The sequence below is a fragment of the Pelophylax lessonae genome (genome assembly GCF_965119305.1).
Source record: "Pelophylax lessonae genome assembly, chromosome: 6".
Taxonomy (NCBI): Eukaryota; Metazoa; Chordata; class Amphibia; order Anura; family Ranidae; genus Pelophylax; species Pelophylax lessonae.
Window position 1 is genome coordinate 97236391 of NC_138773.1, and position 22470 is coordinate 97258860.

General features: G+C 47.9%; 1 protein-coding gene across 1 annotated transcript in view; it reads right to left on the minus strand.

Moving 5' to 3' along the window:
• DNAAF5 (dynein axonemal assembly factor 5) overlaps nt 1–22470 on the minus strand; it is a 125612-nt gene that overhangs the window by 79294 nt on the left and 23848 nt on the right. Inside the window, exon 6 of the mRNA XM_082260645.1 lies at nt 9499–9711. Within this exon, the coding sequence (XP_082116771.1) occupies nt 9499–9711 (213 nt within the window). The remainder of the gene's footprint in view (nt 1–9498; nt 9712–22470) is intronic.

Genomic DNA, 22470 nt, shown 5'->3' on the forward strand with positions numbered 1-22470 from the left:
TCTGCCAGCAGCACAACCCCAGCTGTAGACTATAGCAAACACATTTTTCTACCCCAGCTGCTGCAGTGAAAAAAAAATATAGTCACAGCCACCCACATGCCCAGCGTCTAAATTCAAGTTTGTCAAAGCTGCTAGCTTTACAACTCCTGCCTTTCTGTCTGGTGGATTCTGCCCCCATGATTTTGCAGAATGTGCAGTACCACAATTGCAGGTTCCCAGTAGCTATTTCTTTGCATGTAAGGCCATTCCAGCTCTGTACCATCATGTGGAAGGCAATGGTTGTGGCATCGTTGGGCAGGGCAGTCAGCCGCATGGTCCATGTTACTGCTGTCGAGCAAGCATGGTTAGGGGTGATATTTTTAGTTCACAGCCCACCGGGTAACTCTGCTTGCAACTGGGAAGGATGCAGGACAGGGCTCAGTGCTGCAGCTTGTTTTGCCACAACATTTCCATACAGCTGGTGGTGATGATGTGAGATTTTTCAGCTGCACCCCTTCTCCTCCACCTCCTCCATGCCCTCCTCTGCTGAATTGTCATATGAACCACCAGTACACCCAAAGCATTTAAGGGGCTAAAAGATGCCATGCAGTACTTCAGCTGGTCTGTCTAGGGGACAGGAGCCACACAGGAGTAGAGATTCTTTCAGATCTTCAGGGGCAGACCCAGAGGTGGTTCATGCCACACCAGCTGGAGCCAGGAATGCTGGTGTGCAATAATGGTAATAACCTCCTGTCTGCCCTTAAACAGAGAAAGTTAACCTGTTTCTTAAACAGGTACCCAAGGTTGGAAGATATGCTAAAGCAGGCCAGAAGAGTCTGTAGCCATTTCAGGCGGTCATACACAGCCAGTTTTCGGTTGGCTAAAATTCCATCTGCTTGTAAACTGCCTGAATTCTGACATGCCTACCAGGTGGAACTCAACCTTGGGAATGCTGCAGCGGGTGCACATGCAGCAGAGGGCCGTCAACAAATACTTGTGTGAGTATGGCACAATCACAAGCTCAGGCCGGCTCTGCCTTTTTCCCCACGCCAATGGCTGCTGATAAAGGATACATTGCACTGTACTGTTACAATTTGAAGAGGCGACAAGGATGGTGAACTGTGACAATGCATGCATCAGGGACACAATCTCGCTTGTGTTCCTGCTAAACCAGACTCCGTATGGCATTATGGACAGGGCACTCACTGCAGAGCAGCAGGAAGAAGAGGGGGACTTCCTTTCCTCTCATGGCCCGCTTTATGCGGACACCATTCTTGCAACGCCACAGAACACACAAGAGGAGGAGGAGGATTCTGGCAGTTTTGGAGGCACTGAAGCAGAGAAAGACATACGTCAAACCTTAAGAGATGGTTTTCTATCCCCAGAACCCTTGGAAGTAGCAGGTGGCTTGGAGGAGGCAGTTCCAGATACTGTAATCCTCATGACCCCGAGGACTCTGCTTCTCATGCCTCCGCAAACTTGCGGTGCATAGGCTCCCTCATTCTTCACAGCTTGCAAAAGGACCTGAGAATTTGTGGCATCAAGGAGAAGGATCATTATTGGTTGGCAACCCTCCTTGACCACAGTTACACGGGGAAAGTCTTAGAACTCATCCTGTCCTCACAGAGGGAGCAGAGGATAAAATCTTCTGGAGGACACCTTAAAGAGGAGTTGTAATGCCTTTCCAAACTCCGCTAGGTTACAGTCTCATGTAAAGTCTAGTTTTGAGGCTTCTGTTGGTCATAGAGAGGAGCGGTGGAGAAAGGGGCCGCCTTAGTGATGCATTCCAAATGTTTTTAGTCCTCAGCGCCCACGGCTGTCAGCTTCCACATGCCATCAGCTGTGTCTGCATCATATGGTGGGAGATTATGTAGGGGCAAAAACAGACATGGAGAGCTTTTCAGTTGACAATCTACTGGGTTACTAGGTCATGAGAATAGACCACTTGCCAGAACTTGCCCCAGTATGCAATTGAGCTGCTGGGCTGCCCTGCATCCAGCATGCTTTCGAGATGGGCATTCAGTGCTGTCTCAGTTGATCAGCTGACATTTATCCAAATGCATCAGTCCTGGATTTGTAGCGGCTATCAATCCCCTGATGCCGATGTCACAGATTAAGCATTTTCTGGATCTGGAATCTCTGCAAGACTGGCTTACACTTCCTAGCTTTGAGCTTTGTGGATGTTTATTTTACCTGGCATTTTTTGGAAAAGGTTTCATGGTCACAATTAATACCCAAGGACCAATTTTTCTGCACCAATTTGACAGGTGCATATCGTTTCAATTTTTTTTTTATAGCAACGCCAATTCTTGCTTTCATCAAGAGTACCTCTTGATATTACCTCTAGGTTTACGCTGCGAAGACACCAGCAACACCCAAAGCCCAAGTTTTCCGCACCTGCTATATCTATCCAAAGTCTGCGAAACAGACACCAGAATGTATCAAAAAAAAAAAAAAAAAAAACCTCAGTCTTGTTCCAAGTGCACTAAATTGTGACCTCATCATACAGACTGCCTCCCAAAGTTGTTGTTTATAACATAAAGAACTTACAGGGAAAAACGGAATTTTTGTAAAATCTTACCTGTAAAATTCCTTTCTCTGAGTCCTCCGACAGTCGCCGCCTCTTCATATTCGTCACATATGGGTATTAGACTTTGCTCCGAAGGAGTAGCTAGGCAACAGAATATGTTAATAAAGCTTTTAACATATCCAACATATCCCACCCTCAAGGGGTGGTCCCCTCAGTCAATACCCTCCTACTTCCTGCAACCATATCTCAGTTTTAGTGGAATAGCAGTAGAGTATACAACCAAACCCCAAAAGAGGGGCGGGGGCGGCGACTGTCGGAGGACTCAGAGAAAGGAATTTTACAGGTAAGATTTTACAAAAATTCCGTTTTCTCTTACGTCCTCCGACAGTCGCCGCCTCTTCATATTCGTCACATATGGGGACGTCCCAAAGCAGTGCAAACATGAGGGGTGGGAAACACATCCGCGCCGAAAGGCAACGCAGTTTCCACATCAAGAAAGGAACCTTACCAAAGGAAGGAAACCAGCTGGGCAACAGCAAAAAACAAGTGCTCAACAGGAGCAACAACCCAGGAAAAGGCAAAAACCAGGGGATACAAAACTTATCCCAACAGCCAGGAGTCCCCAACAAGGGACCCTAGGGAACAGCCGCACTAAGAACCTTGCGGCCAAAGGAAGCATCCGCCGATGCCCGAACATCTACTTTGTAGAATTTTGTGAAAGTGTGCACGGTCGACCAAGTCGCCGCCTTACACACCTGGGCTACAGAAGCCCCATGACGACAGGCCCAAGACGTACTCAGAGATCTAGTAGAGTGCGCCTTCACAGGCACAGGGGGAACCTTCCCCTGCAAGGCATAGGCCTGTTCAATGGTCTGTCTGATCCATTTAGCGATGGTAGAGGCCGAAGCCGCCATGCCCTTCCGAGGACCCTCTGGAAGAACAAACAAGGAGTCCGTTTTACGAAAAGACTCAGTCGATCGAAGGTAAACCCTGATCGCCCGAACAACATCCAAAGAGTGCAATCTCACCTCCTGTGGATGTTTAGGCTTCGTGCACAACGAAGGCAAGACAAGATCCTCATTAAGATGGAATTCCGAAACACGTTTCGGAAGAAAGGAAGGATTAGGTCGCAAGACCACCTTATCCAAATGAATAACCAAGTACGGAGACTTGCAGGACAAAGCCGCCAGTTCCGACACTCTGCGAGCCGAAGTGATCGCCACCAAAAAGGCGACCTTTTTGGATAACATAGACAACGAGATCTCCCTGATCTGTTCAAAAGGAGCACGTTGTAACACAGATAGCACGAGATTCAAGTCCCAAGGGGGCAGAGGATCCCTCCTAGGAGGAACCAGATGCCGCACACCCTGAATAAAGGTGCCAACCAAAAGGTTGGATGCCACGGGACGTTGAAACAGAACGGCCAGAGCAGACACCTGACCCTTTATCGTAGCCAGCGCCAAGCGCTGATCAACACCCGCTTGAAGGAAAGACAGCACACGGGACACCGAGTATGTGCGGGGTAAAAACCCCCTGGACTCACACCAGGCAAAATAGGCCTTCCAAGTACGGTAGTAAACCTTCCCAGAGGAAGACTTCCTCGCGTTGATTAAAGTATGAACGACCTCCGGAGAGAGACCCCTCTCCTTCAGGACCTCGGTTTCAACAGCCAGGCCGTCAAAGCCAGCGACTGTAAAGCAGGATGGTATATCGGTCCTTGAGACAGTAGATCGTCTCGAAGAGGCAGACGCCACGGGGCGTCGACCGCCAGATTCACGAGGTCTGCGTACCAGGACCGGCGAGGCCAGTCCGGTGCCACAAGAATCACCGTGTTGCGTTCCGATTGAAACCTGCGAAGGAACCTGGACAGCAACTGGATCGGTGGAAACGCATACATCAGTCTGTACTGATGCCACGGGGCCACTAACGCGTCCGACGCGTCTGCCCGAGGGTCGCGCGTCCGTGCCACGAACCTCCTCACCTTGTTGTTGAGACGTGACGCGAACAGGTCCACATCTGGAAGACCCCACTTCGCGCACAACATCTGGAAGACAGCCGGGTGGAGAGACCATTCCCCCTGATCCAGGGTCTGGCGACTCAGATAGTCCGCCTGCCAGTTCTCCACCCCCGGAATGTGAACCGCCGTTATCGCCGGGACATGAGCCTCGGCCCAAGACAGAATGTCGGCCACTTCCCGAGCCGCTCGGGCACTCCTGGTGCCCCCTTGGTGGTTGATGTAGGCCACCGCCGTGGCATTGTCCGTCTGCACCCGAACCGGGCAGCCCTGCAGCCGGTCCGTCCAGCGACGAAGACAGAGACTTATCGCACGCAATTCCAGAATGTTGATCGGAAGGGAGGACTCCCCCTCCGACCAAGTTCCCTGGGCGGACAGAACGCCCAGAACACCACCCCAGCCCGACAGGCTGGCATCCGTGGTGATTACCGTCCACGAGATAGGACGAAACGACTTGCCCCCGGACACCATCGGGGACTGGAGCCACCACAGAAGGTCTTTTCTGGTGCGATGACTCAACGAGATCTGAAGATCCAGAGATTGGGGTCGCCCGTCCCACTTGGACAGGATCTCCGCTTGGAGACCCCGCGTGTGAAACTGGGCGAAGGGAATCGCCTCGAAGGCCGAGACCATCAATCCCAGACATCTCATGCACGTCCGTAGAGACGATTGCGGAACATCCCGGAGGGACCTGACTTCCTCCTGAAGAGTTCTGAGTTTGTCTTCCGGCAGGAAGACCTTCGCCTGCACCGAGTCCAAAATCATTCCCAGGTAGGGAAGACGAACAGACGGACTCAGTGCCGACTTTGGAAAATTTATCGTCCAACCAAACTCCTGCAGAGTTTGCATCGTGACAGACAGGTCCTGCTCCAGACCCTGGCTGGTCGCAGACCGAACCAGAATGTCGTCCAGATACCCCAGGACAGAAATGCCCTGGGCCCTCAATAATGCCAGAACCGGTGCAAGCACCTTGGTGAAGACCCGCGGAGCCGAGGCGAGGCCAAAAGGCAACGCCACGAACTGGTAGTGATCCTCCGCAATGGCAAATCGAAGGTACCTCTGGTGACCCTCGAAGATGGGGATGTGAAGATACGCATCCTTCAAATCGATGGAGGCCATGAATTCCCCCGGAACCAGGGCAGCCACCACCGACCGCAGGGATTCCATGCGGAACTTGCGAACCCGCACAGAGCAGTTCAGAGCCTTCAAGTCCAGAATCGGACGAACCTTGCCCTCCTTCCTGGGCACGGTGAACAGGTTTGAATAAAACCCCCGAAATCTGTCCCGATGAGGCACCGGAACCACCACTCCCTGAGCCCTCAGGTCCTGCACCGCCAGGTGTAGGTCCCGCAGGCGCTCCGGAGACAGTTGAAGATTTGAAGGAAAAAATCTGCTCTCCGGCCGAGAGAGAAACTCGATCTTGTAACCAGACCGAACGATTTCCTGAACCCATTTGTCCCGCACACGGGCCAACCAGGGCTGAAGAAAACCGAGCAAGCGTCCCCCCACCCCAAAACTGGGTGAGGGCGCCCCTTCAGGCCGAACTGTTATGGGCTGCAGGTCCGGATTGGCCGGACTTCTGCTTACCAGACCAGGGCTTCTTCTGAGAGCCTTGACCTTTGAACGGCTTGCCCTTGTAGTGCGGCCGAAAGGCACGAAAGGACCCCTGAGGGGGCCGAAAATTAGCATGCTTCTTCCCAGAAGCCCCCTTAGCCTTGGGGAAATGGGGCAAGAGAGTGCTCTTACCCCCGGTGATTCCCTTAATCAACACATCCAGGGACTCCCCAAAAAGGCGAGACCCATCATAAGGCAGATTGGCTAAGGTCTTACGCGAAGATTGGTCCACCGACCAACATTTTAACCAAACCAGGCGGCGAGACAACACCGCCACACTGTGCACCCGTGCAGCCAACGGAATCAGGTCCAGGTCCGCATCACACAGATACATGACACCCTGGTGGATCTGATCCACCATATCCAGGGTCGCCGGCGAGGCCGAGTCGGCCACCAAGACGCGCCTAAGCATCTGCGTCCAACTTGCGATCGCCTGGGCCGCCATGAGAGAAGCAAACAGAGCTTTAAGCATAGAACCCGTAACAGAATACGTATGACGGGCCAGAGACTCCAGTCTCCTATCTGTGGCATCACGGAAAATGGGTGAACCCTCTGCAGGAATCGCAGTGGCCTTGTTCAAAACCGCAATCGCATGATCCACTGGTGGAGGCACGCACCACCTTTCATCAGTGGCAGGTGAAAAAGGATAACGCAGCTTGAATCTACTTGGTACCGCAAAAGGTTTGCGCAGATCGCGCCATTGATCCTTAACAGCGCGCTGAAAATCAGCATTGCAGGGGAAAACCTGTGGCGTCCTGCGTTTCCTCTGCGTCCCATAAGCCGCCAAGGCAGCGGGGGGACACACTTCGTCCTGCAAACGCAGCGTTTGCTTAATAGAAGCAATCAACTCATCCATGATTGCAAGCTCTTCAGGCGAGCCAGGGGGAGAATTATCAACCCCCTCAACTTCAGCCTCCACCTCAGACCCCACTAGATCAAGAGAGGAGCGGGACCCCGATAGGGAAGCCCCTGCTAGAACAGCCCCATCACCTTCACCCTCAGAATCAGAGGAGAGCACAACTCTGGGCCTTTTGGTAGATTGAGCAGCCACCAGCATTTGCACCTGAGCAGCAAGGCCAGCCACAATAGTGGCTAAATCCCCCCCTGGGGGGGAAGCAGCGGTCCCCTGGCTTTCCACCAATACTGTAGGAAATTTGCCCTCCTGAGAATCCATTGCCCCTGTAATGCCAGACAACCAAGGGTTAACTGCCCCTTTCAGCAAGCGCAGCCCACCGCGTCACACACTAAGCACAATGAGACCCCCACAGGGATATGTAAACTGAACACAGGCAATGGATAGCAAGAACAGAAGGATAAAACCTGAGGAGACCCTCGCCGCTGCTGCTGCCTCGATCGGTGTTCCTGGGAAGAGGAAGTGATGCTGCTAGGGCGCTCTATGTAAACCTATGGAGGCTACAAGAAAATGGCCGCCATGCATGTAAAACATGCGGCCGGAGCGAGGGCAGGCAAAATGGCGTCTTTTGGCGCCGAAACCGTCGCTCCACAGTGCAGTAATGCACACATGTCTGTATGTAAAAAAAAAAACAGAACCGATCGCCGCAGCGATCGCTGTAAGTGCCCAAACATGCCATAAAACATGCCCCACAGCACACAGCTTTCCACACTGATCATGCTGACACCCATAGTGCCACACAACTCCCCCCCCCCCCCTTGCAGCCCACAGCATGCAGCCGAGAGATAGGGAGACAAACAGTGTGCATAGAGACAGGTTACACAGTCCCAGACTGACACCCCTCCAGACAGACAGGTCCCCACATAAATACACTTACCTCACCACGGTGTGGGGGACCCGCACAGGCGAACAAGCCGCTACACATGAGGCAGGGAGAGTCGCATACAAGACGCTCCGAACGTGGGTTAAGAAACCGCACAGCGTCCAGTGAGGTAGCCACCTCACCAAGCATCCCTGCACCGAACAGGGATGGGTCGTTCACTATGCCAGGAGCGTTACCTGGCTGAACGCTCGATGGCAGACTGGGAAGCCACTGACCCACGACCTGCGACCAGGGGGATCAGCCCGAGACCCAGTCCGCATGATCCTCTTCGTCCGAAGAACTAACTAACGCTGATAAAACAACAGCTAAGTAAAGGTAGAGAGAAAAACTCAAACAAAATATTAAAAAGAAGAAAGAGTCTGGGACATAAAGTCCCAGCACAGAGAGAGCCAGCCACTCCTGACAAGCTAGACATTAAAACTGAGATATGGTTGCAGGAAGTAGGAGGGTATTGACTGAGGGGACCACCCCTTGAGGGTGGGATATGTTGGATATGTTAAAAGCTTTATTAACATATTCTGTTGCCTAGCTACTCCTTCGGAGCAAAGTCTAATACCCATATGTGACGAATATGAAGAGGCGGCGACTGTCGGAGGACGTAAGAGAAATGTCATTTCTTTTTCCTTTATAGATGTCATTTTTGCTGCTGAGGCAGGTTCTACACATGGTATAGATGCGCCACAGGCAGACTAAGGGGACCCCCAGGCACTATATTTAAAGGAGTTTTTCATTCTTGTTTTATTTTAAAGAGGTTGTAAACCCATAGATTTTTTTTTTTTTTTCGCAACCTGAAAGAGAAAGACATAATGAGCTAGTATGCACTGCATACTAGCTCATTATGAAATACTTACCATAGAACGAGCCCCCGCCGTGCCGCCCGCTTACCTGTATGACGGGCGACATGTCCAGTCGTCTGTCTTCCGGGATCGCGGCATCCGGCCATCTGATTAGCGCGCGGGAGCCGACCGTCACGGTACGGGACTCTGAAGGAACGGCACCAACGGCCGTTCCTTCAGAGCGCATGTGCCAGTGACGTCACTGGCTGCATGTAAGGTAAATATCTCCTAAACGGTGCATGTTTAGGAGATATTTACAGTACCTATAGGTAAGCCTTATCATAGGCTTACCTATAGGTAAAAAAGTGTCAGAGGAGGGTTTACTTCCTCTTTAAGCATCAGTAAATCGCTGCTTTTTTTTTTCTTTTTAATGTTTTTTGCAAACTTTTGTTTATTGATACATGTCTCCCAGTGCAGTACCCTGACCCTCATTACCCTTTGTATGCCCAATAACGTGCATCTAAGCCCTCAAAATGGGCACTTTAGACTTTTCCCTTTTCGGGTTCCATAGTACTTCAATGGTGTTCGCTTTTCAGCTCCAAACTTTCGCAATGTTCGAGAGTTCTGGCACGAACAGGGGGTGTGTACAGCCCATCACACACACTTTATATTTACTAACCATACTCAAAAACACAGGATTATAACCCCTACTTGACAAGGTTATTTGTTCTCAAATGATCACAATCATACATAGCTAAAGCACTGATGAGTTTCACTTCTTTCCATTACCTTTTCTGAGCCCTGGCAGATCTCAGTCTGGGAGATGCCATCAGCAATACGATGTAAATGGGGCCTCAGCGCCTCTTTGGAACTCCCTCTGATGAATGCTGCCAGAATCATTAGGTGGGAAGCTAGGGGAGACTTCTGCAGTGCTGGCAAGATCAGCTTGAGAAACACTTCAGGGTTCACAAAGGTTCCAATCAACTCTGCCGCTTTAATACTCTAAACACAAGATGTTGCATAAAATGTTATGATTATTAATATTATCACACAACTATATATAATATACAACCTTTGTAACATGCTCTGTAAATATCTAAATAAAGTAGAAATTCAGTCACAGTCAGGAGGGTGTAGTTACGATAAAGTGAACCTGTCCCAAGTATGATGTAGCTGCTACGTTCATGTAGACTGTTCTCAGCACATTTAGGATCAAATAGTTGTCTTGAGGGTTCTGGGCTTGGCGATTCCTTTGGATCCCAAGCACTGCCTCTTGGGTATACTGGATCACATTATAGATGACTGCTACTTACGGGAGGCAGCGGCGCGAGCTCTGTTTCAAGCCCGACTACTTATTCTGAGACGCTGGATTGATAAGGAGCCTCCTACATATAGACTCTGGCTGGAGCAACTGGGCACCACTCTTCGCATGGAGAAATACATTTGCTTGCATAGGGGTGCCCCGGCCAAATTCCAGAAAGTCTGGTTGAGCTCTCCGGGGATGGCTCCCACGGATCTGATCCTAGATCATCTGTTACTTTAATCGCTGGGGGTGGGGTAGACCACTGGAGGTTAGATTGGGGGGAATTATTTTGATCTGGGATATGGGACCGTTGCCTTGCGTTATGTTTTTGGTTCAGGCTGTTCTTTGATTCATGCTGTATACTGGCTATGTTGCTGAGATCTGTCTACGATTCTGTGCCTTTATTTGTAGATGTGCTTTTGATCCAATCTGCTTGTTGCAATATTTGTTTCTATGTGCGATTTCTCAATAAACTTTTTTTTTTTCTGGATTTAAAAAAAAAAAAAAAATAGTTGTCTTGTCCTGACCCAATCTTCTCTATTTACCATTCACAGTTTGTGGCCAATATCAAGGAAACCAGGAGTGGGAAGGGCCATATCAGAATGCAACTATTCAAGATCTGGTCAAAAATTGGATAATAAATTGCCCCAGCCGTTGGAGAAATAGAGGCACACTGGAAGTAAAAATGTATCAGGCATCTGAAGGCGCTTGCCAACGTAACAACGGTCAGATTTTATTTTTTTAAAGATATGTTTATTAATGGTCAGTGTAGTAACATGCTAAAGGCATCTTTGTTGCATAATTTCCCCTTAGTTCCTGTCTAGTGACAGCACCATTGCTGAGGCATGGCAGTACCTGTTTTTCAGGCATGGCAGTTGATGAAAAAAAAAAAGAAAAAAAAAAAAAAAATCATAGGAGCCTTGGATAGCAATAATAATAAAATTTAAAAAAACACACACGTTACAGGGATTCTAACCATACAGGGATTCTAACCATTCATGATTCAATCCAAAAATTTTTAAAATCATTTTTCTGGACTTACATTTTAAAACACTTTTAGTTTTCTAAAATGGAAACCTATAAAACTGAATTTACTTCTGTATTAGTCCCAGATTACATTTTCAGAAAAAGCCCTGGATATGCATACCATTAGGTAGTAAAGACACTACTTACATGATCCCACAAATGGTTTTATATCAAAGAGTACATAAAAGATAGCTTGCAAAAACTGTATTTTTCAGACACAGTCAAGTTATACTACTGCCTGAAAGAGGATTGGAAATGAGCAAAATTGGAAAAATCGTAAGCTAGCCCCCAGTAAAGCCCCTCTTCTATCCAGCATGCCTCAGTTTTGTCACAAAGTAGTACTAAGGACATGAATCAAAAAACTCTTTCAAAGGACTCAAGGAAATGGATCTAACAGGAAGTAAAAAAAAAAAAAAAAAAAAAAAAAAAAAAAAAAAAAACATTATCTTTTTTGTACGTTGAGAGCCCATTCACACTAGCGCGACTTGTGAGGCAACTTGTGTTGCCCCAGGTAGCTTGACATAACAAAATCAATGTTAATCAATCAGTGCCGTCTTAATTGGCACTACTAAAGTTGCTCCGACTTCAGAAAAGGGTCCTGTACTACTTTGAGGCGACCTGTGATCCAACTGTCCCATATACTTCAATGGGAGTCGCCTCCTTATCTTAATTGACACGACTTGTTATCAGACTTTCCAGGAAGAAGAAAGATTAGTCAGGCATTCCCCACAGACAAAGTCGCCTGTCTCTTCAAAGTAGTGCACAAGTCTCTAAACAAGTCTCTAAACAAGTCTCTAAACAAGTCTCTAAACAAGTCTCTTCAAGTCACGGGGGGCGACTTTCTGGTAGTGTTAGTGTGAACCAGCACTTAGGGACACACGATATCAGGTACAGTCGGGGTGAATAAAAGCAGTCCAATTAAGGATCAGGCATCACAAAAATTAAAGGCTACAGGCCTCACTAGGACAACTGGGGACCCACTGGCAGCTCAGGAGCTGCCTAAAAAAATAACCGCTAAATTTGATGAATGAGGTGGGATCCCCTACCAGATAGGGGAACCTGACAACATGACAAAAGGCACAAAGGTTTAAGCTGATGTTCCATGCCAAAGTGGAATGTTTCCACGTAGAAGGAACAATGAAACTAAGCCAGCAAGAAACCGATTAACCAGAACTCAACAAAAATAGTTGGAGCAATAACTAATTCCCAACAGATAAGAAAGGACCAACAGGCTGGTGTGGTCAATAGAACAAAACACCCAATCCCAAAAAGGAATAGGTCCAAAAAGGAACCACCTAACAAAAGGACCCCTGACAGAATTCAATAGAACAGCAGGGGAGATCACTAGACCAATACTGCTTGTGTTGGTAAAGCGCTCTATCATGCGGCTAACCTATCCAGTACACTTAGTTCTGAAAAGCGTCAATGCAGAGCCCAGTGTCCAAAGGTCATATTTCAGGCTAGCCTTGTGCGTCCAATTTTAGCGAGATCCGGTTAAAGCCTCCAAAGCTAATCTGAGGAAACACGGACTTGGGTAGCTGCTTTATAGAGACCAGTCAAGCAATGATGTAGCAGGGGATCCTGTTTGAAGTCAATAGAAGTAAAATCCATGAATAAAAACAAAGGTAAAAATTATAATACAAAAAATGGTTACAGAGCTAGAGAAAAGAAGCCCACCCTCTTAGGGCACTAACAAAAACAATGGAGGCGTGCTGGGTGGAAGGGGTGTTGAACTGAGAATTAGCTTATGATTTTTCTGTTTTCAATGGTCCCTCCTGTGGGCAGCAGTATAACCCTGTGACCCAAAAAGATAAAACTTAGATGCCGCTATGCCACTTAGTTGGACAGGTTGTGTCCAACTAGGCCGCTGTGAGTGAATGCAGGGACAGGGAGCTCATGCTTGTTATAAGCTGAATCAATGTCAAAGGAAAAGATCCATAAGCTGCACATCATGTTGTGCGGCTTATGGATCTTTTCCTTTGACATTGCTACAGCAGTATAACCCGACTGTTTCTGAATTCATGGGTCCCTCAATGAACAGAGCAAGCAAGAGAAATACAGACCCACTCGGTCATTCATAAGACCTCCACATATGAAAACATGTTATGTCTTAAAGACATTCATTGGGAAAAACATTCCGAGTTTTACAAGCTGTTATTGTGTGATTTGACAGAGGAAATATGCTTAACACCTGGGACTTAAACCTTTTTTTCTTGTGAATAAACACGCAAGCTCCAACCATGTCCACTACCATCCATCTTTACCTTAAATACCATTAAAGATTTGTTTGAAAAATGCACACAATATTTTAGGTTTTTCTTCAGTAGATTTAGATTTACAAACCCTTCATTAAATAAAATGTCTAAAATAATTTTTCACAGGAACAAACATTAGACATTTTAAATGCATCATTTGTCATAAAAGGCAAGTTTTCATTTTTCCCAATGTTCATTGAATGGAACTGGAGAAAAGTACACAGGAAATCACACAAAACTTTTTTTTTTTTTAACTAATAAAAGACTTTCTGTGTTGAATTAAAACCATCTTTCTTTACTCTCCATAAACTGAATACAGGCCAACAATACAGTGAATCAAATACCAGATATTCAAAGCACCATGACCGATTCTAGAATGACCTGCAGTGCTCCCGATCAATAAATCTGCCAACCTTAGAAGTGCTTGCTAATCCTTGCAAAGATTTTCAACCTGTGATTTTTTTTTTGTTTTCCAAAGAAAAAAAAAAAAAAAAGAGGAAGAATTGCTGTACCAGGTACAGTAAATCCAGCTAAGAAAGGCAGAAGTGGGAAACTCCCTCACCACCTACTATGCCTAGTGAAAGAACAGGACGCCACTACACAGCCACATACAGGAAGATGAGATAAGAACAATCACAAATGCCAGCAAAATGTTGGCATGGGTACAATAAACTAATAATTTTTCTGATGAAAAAGGTAATGATTTAATGTTCACAGAGATAACAGGTTGAAGGTCTGTAATGATGAGGTCGTTGGCGGGAGGACCAGGAGATTGGCACCCCTGGAAAGGTCTCTTTTTTTTTTTTTTTTAGCCAGCAATTCATCTATAATACAGCACTGTTCCGGGCAGGGACAGAAGAGAGACATTTACTTTCTTTGTCACAGAGAAAGAACGTACATGTACCCTCACAGGCTAAGAAGGTACATGTACCCTTACAGGGTAAGGAGGTAAATGCACCCTGTCTGGCAACAGCTGATTTACCTAAAGATTAGGGTTTAGGGGGTTAAAGCAGAACAAAGCTTAAAGCGGAAATTTACCCATAACAATTGTTAAAAAATAATGTTCATTAGCAGGGAACATACATTCCAGATGTAGCACCCTCCTAGGTAGGTGCTAGGTAAAGCATAGTTATGGCCCTGTTCTGCTTATCAGGAGGGTCTGATCTGTTAGTTTAGCCTGTCACATGTTTCTAAGTGTGATTCACTGGGTCTGAGGGAGTGTCCCCACTGCAGCCAATGAGGGAGCTCATTGGCCAGTGGAGGAAACCTAGCCAGTGGCACACTCTGTTTTATGTCAGTTCCATTGGGAGGGCATTCCTGCAATGCATCCTGGGATTGCACATAAATAGAAGGGGAGCATGTGACAGGGGGTCTTTGGACGGGAAGCCAGGTCCCAGGAGGAGGGTGATGGCTGTCTCTCCTCCTGTTGCTGAGAAAGGTGGTCCAGGCAGTCGGGCTAGGGACCAGGGGATGAGCTGTCCTGTGGAGGATCCAGTGTGTGCTGACCAAGTGGAGCTGTGGGGCAGGATTCTTCTGGAAAACCAGTGTTGTGAGTACTCAAGATCTGCCCAGGGGTCTGCCTAAGAGAGGAGGCCACTCCAGAGAGGTCAAGGGGATCAGAGAGCCAGCTAACCAGGATGTTACAGTAAAGCGGGTGCCAAGTTGTGAAGCCCTGAAGAATAGGGAATAAAGAGGGCGCCAGGAAGGGCCCCGAAGTGTCTCAGCAGTACAGTCTACACTACAAGTCAGCTACCTCAGGAAATGAGAATCTTAGGAAGCATCTTAGGAAGCTATTAGGACTCTTTCACAGTCAAAGGTGAAGTACAGTAGGCAGCCTAGCCGTGACTAGCTCAAACAGCAATAATCAGCATTTAACCAGCATTTATCAGATTGTCCTGCTCATTGTACATAGTTTTGTTCTGTTGGGAGTATCCCACTCATCCCTTCTCCTATCCAAGTTCCCAATAAAACCTAAAACCTAAAGAAACTGGACTGGTCCTTGTCCGGGGTAAAAAATGCCTTGGAAACATGTCTGAACATTCTACTGTTGCTAATGGTAACCCAGGGGAACACGTCTTCAGCAGCTCCCTTGGGAGTAGTGCTACATTTGGGGGCTCGTCCGAGATGTTGCTCTGGGTTACCGACCTGGTTGCTAATGGCAACGGGCGAAGAGAATTTTCAAAATCTCAATTTTTATGTCCGGGACTTTGTTCTAATGCTCAATCCAAGTGTGAGGCCGACTCTATAGGAGATAGGGAGAGTGGGATGAAGACAGAAGTGCACCTCGAAGGTTGCCTGTGGCAACGCCAAAATTACAGTCAAAACTGTAATGTGTGTTCCTCAATGGCAGGAATTTTTCACTTCAGCTATGAAATGTATGCCTCTGAAGTACTGGAAGGCGGGAAAAAGGCCTTTGACTGTGAATAAAGACTGTATCTGCCTGACAGGAAAAGGTCAAAGTGTGGACGGAGAAAATGGCGGCCAGGGGCACGTGGATCGTGTACCAGGGGCCATCTGTTTGTCAAGGCTACATGGAATGATGTTGACTATGCATATGGTAGCGGAACATTTATTCTGTATAGCGACAGTGTCAATACTGTGAAGATAGCAGTCGGCCATGTCGGGAAGGGCAGTATGGTGAAGGGCATTGCTTGTACATGTGCTGGGAAGAGGACTGTTGACCGAGCATACGACAGCAGGGACAATTCTCTAGACTGGCAAAGAGGGACAGCTAGCTCAAGGTGACACAAGCAAGAAGAGTGGATGCATGTCTGGTGAGGGATATGGTCTGCTTTGCAGTAACTTGTTTCGGTTGAGGTGAGAGAGCGCGGCATTGGAGGGAAAGCACAAGCTAGAAGATTCTGCCTAGCAGGAGGAGTGACACAGGAAGTCCATAAATTACTTCCTCCTTCGGGTGTGGCTGAGAGGGAGACACGTGCAAGGAGAAGCAACATGGAGTTTGCTGGAGAGTAAACGTGCGCAGCCGCAACTATTCCACCCATCGGCGGAGAACCTGCTGGGCAGTCCCGGGAGCAGACCGAAGAGCAGGAGAAGACTGTTCTGTGGGATACAGGAGTGCGGATGGTGCCCGATGGAGGACTGGCGTTATGCACCGGAGGAGGCATGGAGCACTTAGGCCTGGCATGTCCCCAGTGTTTGAGTGTGACCATGTGTGAGTGGAGCCAGTGCGGGCACTGCGGCTATCTGCTGCTGCGGGCGGAGAAGAGCGAGGGTCTGCCCAGACAGTTGGGTGTGTCATGGGAGACGGGGTCCACTCCAGTCATGGCAGCGATGGAATCGGGGCCCCTCCGCGGAGGCGGAAGGGGAGTTTTCAGAGTATTGATGCGGCTGGAGGCCATGCAACCTGGCAATGGTCCAGCTTACCCATCAAAGGAAACCCGATTGCCAGATGAAGGGTGCGTGCAGGTAGTGAGGGCCGGGATGTGACCACCTGATGCACCGAAGGTCCCCGCAGCAGTAACAGGGTCTGCTCCCATCCCTATTAAGGAGAGAAGATGGCCAGCGGCACTCGATACTCCTTTGGCCAGTGTGAGCAGAGAAGAGGAGGCCGGGGCCATCAATGTGGGGTCTCCAAGCTTCCAAAATAAGTTTGGGTCAATTGACGAAGGAATTGACGAAGAAATTGACAACTGGAGGTCTGAAGATGAAACAGAATGGGACTGAGGATCTGAGGTTGGAAGCAGTTCGCCAGGTCCTGGTACAGTGGAAGTGCCTGACAGAGAGACCAAGGAGTCTGTAGTGAGAGGAGAGCTGGCTCAACGTTTGGGGTTCTGTGAGGCCTATTCAAGTAGGGTCCCAGATTTAACCCCGCCCACAAACTATGCCTGGGCTCAGAATCCAAATGAGGCCTATAGCTCCCTCATCAGGCGTGAGGAGACCTCATTCTCTCTAGCTGGGAGAGGAAACAGGAAGACCCTCCCTAGGTTTTCACGGATGCAGCGATGGTTACAGCGCAAAACAGCCATGGAATACAGGTACGATTACCCATATGCTCCCAGGGAGATCATGCTCGAAATTGAATCCAAAAGAGAGGCTTGGTGCGATGAAGCAATCTGGGACTTTCTATTTGTTCCAAAATCATTCCGGGACTCAACTAGTGCAGATCTATGGTACAAGTTCACTGCAACGAAAACCCAATGGTACTATGGGCGGTCCATATATGTGGACAGAGTGGAGGTCCGCCGCCCAGACGGATCCGATCAGGCTTGGTCAGTCCGTGTCCGGGACAGTCAACCTAGTAAGGGTTCCCCATCCAGAATATTATATTTTAAGAGGAGCTGTTTCAGAAGAAGAATATGGCTGGTTAGCCTGCTCGAAGAATACAGAAATGGACTCAAAGTTGCTGTAGGGGTTTGTACCCCCTTTTTCCATCACCCTCCCCCTTCTAATCCTACAGAAAGGGATGAGGACTAACTTGCTTATTCTACAGACCCCTTGGGACATCGGGCCAGGGTCACCAAAAAGGGACTCTAACTTCGTCGATCCTTTCAGCAAATATATATATATATATATATATATATATATATATATATATATATATATTTGCTGATTCTTTCACCAGAGTTCGTTTGGTGGGGAGTGCATCTTTTTTATGCACCCCACTTGTAAATTTGTACAGCTGATGTAAACATATTTTTGCATGTAATTTATTATTTGTATATTTGTTCTTTTCTCCCTTCTCCCCCTTTCCAAGTTAGTGGGATACTCCTGATTTTTGGCAGAATTTTTGTAGGGGGCGGCTGCCCCAGAGCCAACGGGGACGGGGCTAATTTTTGGTGGGGGGTGGATGTAGCACCCTCCTAGTCAGGTGCTAGGAAAAGCATAGTTATGGCCCTGTTCTGCTTATCAAGAGGGTCTGATCTGTTAGTTTAGCCTGTCACATGTTTCCACATGCGATTCACTGGGTCTGAGGGAGTGTCCCCACTGCAGCCAATGAGGGAGCCCGTTGGACAGTGGAGGAAACCAAGCCAGTGGCACACTCTGTTTTATGTCAGTTCCAGTGGGAGGGCATTCCTGCAATGCATCCTGGGATTGCACATAAATAGAAGGGGAGCATGTGACAGGGGGTCTTTGGGCGGGAAGCCAGGTCCCAGAAGGAGGGAGATGGCGGTCTCTCCTGTTGCTGAGAAAGGTGGTCCAGGCAGTCGGCCTAGGGACCAGGGGATGAGCTGTGCTGTGGAGGATCCAGTGTGTGCTGACCAGGTGGAGCTGTGGGGCAGGATTCTTCTGGAAAATCAGTGTTGCGAGTACTCAAGATCTGCCCAGGGGTCTGCCTAAGAGAGAGGGCCACTCCAGAGAGGTCAAGGGGATCAGAGGCCAGCTAACCCGGGATGTTACAGTAAAGGGGGTGCCAAGTTATGAAGCCCTGAAGAATAGGGAATAAAGAGGGCGCCAGGAAGGGTCCTGCAGTGTCTCAGCAGTACAGTCTACACTACAAGTCAGCTACCTCAGGAAAGGAGTACCTTAGGAAGCGATTAGGACTCTTTCAAAGTCAAAAGGTGAAGTACAGTAAGCGGCCTAGTCGTGACTAGCTCAAACAGTGATAATCAGCATTTAACCAGAGTTAATCAGCATTCATCAGATCGTCCTGCTCATTGTGCATAGTTTAGTTCTGTTGGAGTATCCCACTCATCCCTTCTCCTATCCAAGTTCCCAATAAAACCTAAAACCCAAAAGAAACTGGACTGATCCTTGTCTGGGGTAAAATCACTTGGAAACATGTCTGAATATTCTACTGTTGCTAATGGTAACCCAGGGGAACCCGTCTTCAGCAGCTCCCTTGGGAGTAGTGCTACACACATTAATAATTATGCTACCAATTTAGTGTGTCCTGCTAATTGCCTCAAGCATTGCGTATGTTTCTTTTTGCTGGAGGCTGCCATTTTGCTGAAGCCCATTCACACCATACACGCAGAAAAACTGATGGAAAAACGGACATACAGGTTTCACTTACAGAGACATGAGTTTACATAATTTTTCATGTGTGTTTCAGTAATACACATTGCAGATTCCAGTGCAGAAAAAAACTGCACGTGATACCAGTTTTGTGGTGTGAACAGGGCACATCAAGAACAATTTTTTTTTTTTTGTTGTGCCTTTGCAGAACATGTGCAGAAAAACTGATGTCTCTGCACATGGTGTGAATGAGGCCTAAATTATAATGCGGAACTACACCCAACAATTTAACGGTTTCAAAAAACAGTCGCATTCCTGGAATGCCAGGATAGGTGTCCTCAACCAAATTGTCAAACCATCAAATGACCCATGTCATAACTGACATGTGCTACACCATGGCAGTTGCAGCTTCCTTGTCAGTAAAAGATAGAAGGGTTTAATTCCGTTTTAAGGCTTTCAGCAGATTGGCCTCCACAAATTCGGCAGTGCCTAAAAATGGCGAGCAACTGAGCATGTGCAGAGCAGGGTGAGACAGTGTAATATTGGATTTCAAATAGTATAGTCACTTATCCAGTTTAGCTCTTTGGGCATACTATGCATGTCCAAAGAGCGAACCTTTAATCACAAGCTGATGGCCAGCGACCGGCTTCAAAATGAAATTGATGTGACAGCTCCAAAGCCAATAATAATCACTTTCACACGGTCGGCAGCGCGGTTTTAGCAAAAAACTGTTTATTGCCAAAAATTAAGATTTTTACATGTATGTGACAAATAAAATAAATGCTTTGGAGCCAAACTGGTTATTTTTAAGGTTTTACATAGCTATACTTGCAAAAGGGGCCAACCTGAAGTCATCTAGCAAGACCTAATTTTCTGACTAAAGTTCCACTTTAAAAATAAAGAATTTGATAGCAGGATTTTCCGCCAAAAAAAAAAAAAAAACCTGGGTTTTTGACTTACCCTAAAATCCTTTTCTCTTAAGTTCATTGACGGGCGCAGTTCCTGATGCATATCAGTAGGGTTATATTGCCCCATACAGGAGTAAGACACTAGACAGAAAAAAGATCTGGCTACGCCTACAGCCAGTCCCAGAGGGTACGCCTTCTCTCTTCCTGTAAAGGATGTCAGTTTTGTATCAAAGCAGTGTCAGAGAAGTAATACCAACCCAACTCAAAATAGAGGGGAGGGTACTGCGTCCGTCAATGAACTTGAGAAAGGGATTTTACGGTAAGTCAAAAATCCAGTTTTCTCTATCGTTCACTGACGGACGCAGTTCCTGATGCATACAAGTAGGACGTCCCAAAGCAGTGCCATAAAATGAGGGGTGGGAACAGCAAAAAAAAAAAAAAAACAAGTCCCCAAGGCTAAACCTAGCCAACCAGGCAACATAGGACTCCTCAGAACAAGATGAAGTCCACCTGAAACAAACAGTAAACACCCTCAAGGAAGGCCAAAAAGCCCCCAAAACTTTGTGGCCAAAAGAGGCATCCGCAGATGCCAGCACATCCACCTTATAAAATCTGGTAAAGGTGTGAACAGACGACCAGGTAGCCGCCTTGCAAGCCTAAAAGCACACATGCCTGATGGCGAAAAGCCGAGGAAACACTAGGCGCCTGAGTAGAATGCGCCTTAACAGGGAAAGGTGGAACCTGACCCTTATTTGAATAAGCCTGCATAACTGTCTGTCTGATCCATCTAGAAATAGTCGCAGCAGACGCAGACAGCCCTTTCTTTGGACCATCCGTGAGAACAAAGAGCGAATCTGACTTTCAAAAAGACTCCGTAGTCGCCAAGTACACCCAGATTGTCCAAACCACATTTAAAAGTATGCAGTGCAAACTCCTTAGGATGTTTTTTGGCTTAGGACACAAATAAAGTAACACAATGTCCCCATTTAGTTGAAAACTGGAAACTACCTTCGGAAGGAAGGACAGATCTGGACAAAGTACCACTTTATCCCTGTGAACCACCAGGTTAGGAAAAACGACAGGACAACGGCGCCAGTTCCGAGACCCTGCGTGCAGAAGTGACAGCCACCAAAAAAGCCACCTTCTGGGATAAGGTAAGCAGCGAAATCTCCCGAATAGTTTCGAAGGGAGGTTTCTGGAGAACCGACAGCACCAAATTAAGGTCCCAAGGTGACAACAGAAGTGTCGCACCCCCTGGATGAAGTTATGCACCAGGGAATGGGTGGCCAATGGCCTTTGGAAGAAAACTGCCAAGGCCGAGACCTGACAATTGATAGTACTCAAGGCCAGCTTTTGATCAACTCCCCGTTGAAGGAAAGCCAAGATCCGAGCCACCGAGTACGAGCAAGGGGGAGCCCCACGAGGCTCACACCACTCAATATACGACTTCCACATACGATGATAAGTCTTCCTAGAAGTCGCTTTAAGCAGAGTGGGAATCACTGAAGCAGACAAACCCCTGTCCTTCAGCACCTGGTTTTCAACATCCAAGCCATCAAAGGCAGCGACCGTAAAGCAGGATGGAAGATTGGCCCTGGAGACAGTAGATCCTACCTGGGAAATCTCCAAGGAGCGTCTGCGACTACTCTGACCAGGTCAGCGTACCAAGCTCGGCGAGGCCAGTCCAAAGCCATAAGAATGACCGGAATCCCATCCTCCTTGATCCTGCGAAGCAGTCTTGGCAGCAACTTGAGAGGAGGAAAGGCATACATCAGCTGATACTGACCCCACGGGCCACCAGCGCGTCTGCGACGTCCAACAAATTAACATCTGGAGTGCCCCAACGAAGGCACAACTACTGGAACACCACCGGATGGAGGGACCATCCAAGGCTTGTCGACTGAGGTAATCCACATGCCAATTTTCCACTCCTGGAATGTGAACGGCGGAGGGAGATGGAACAAGCGTTCCGTCCAACAAAGGATGCCCGCCACTTCCAAGGCCGCAAAGGCACTTTTGGTGCCCCCTTGATGATTGACATAAGCCATGGCCGTGGCACTGTCCGATTGAATGCGCACTGGACAACCCTGCAGGTACTCGGTCCAGTGGACTAGGCAAGGCCGGATCGCTCTCAGCTCCAGAACATTGATCGGTAACCTGGATTCTTCCAGGGACCAGACTCCTTGATCAGACAACCTGCCGAGAGCTCCCCCCCCATCTGGACAGACTTGCATCCGTGGTGACAATTGTCCAATATATAGGGAGAAAGTATTTCCCTTGCTTGAGCATCGGGGACCTAAGCCACCAGATCAGGGACTTCTTGGCCGCCTGTCTCAGGTGGATCTGAACATCC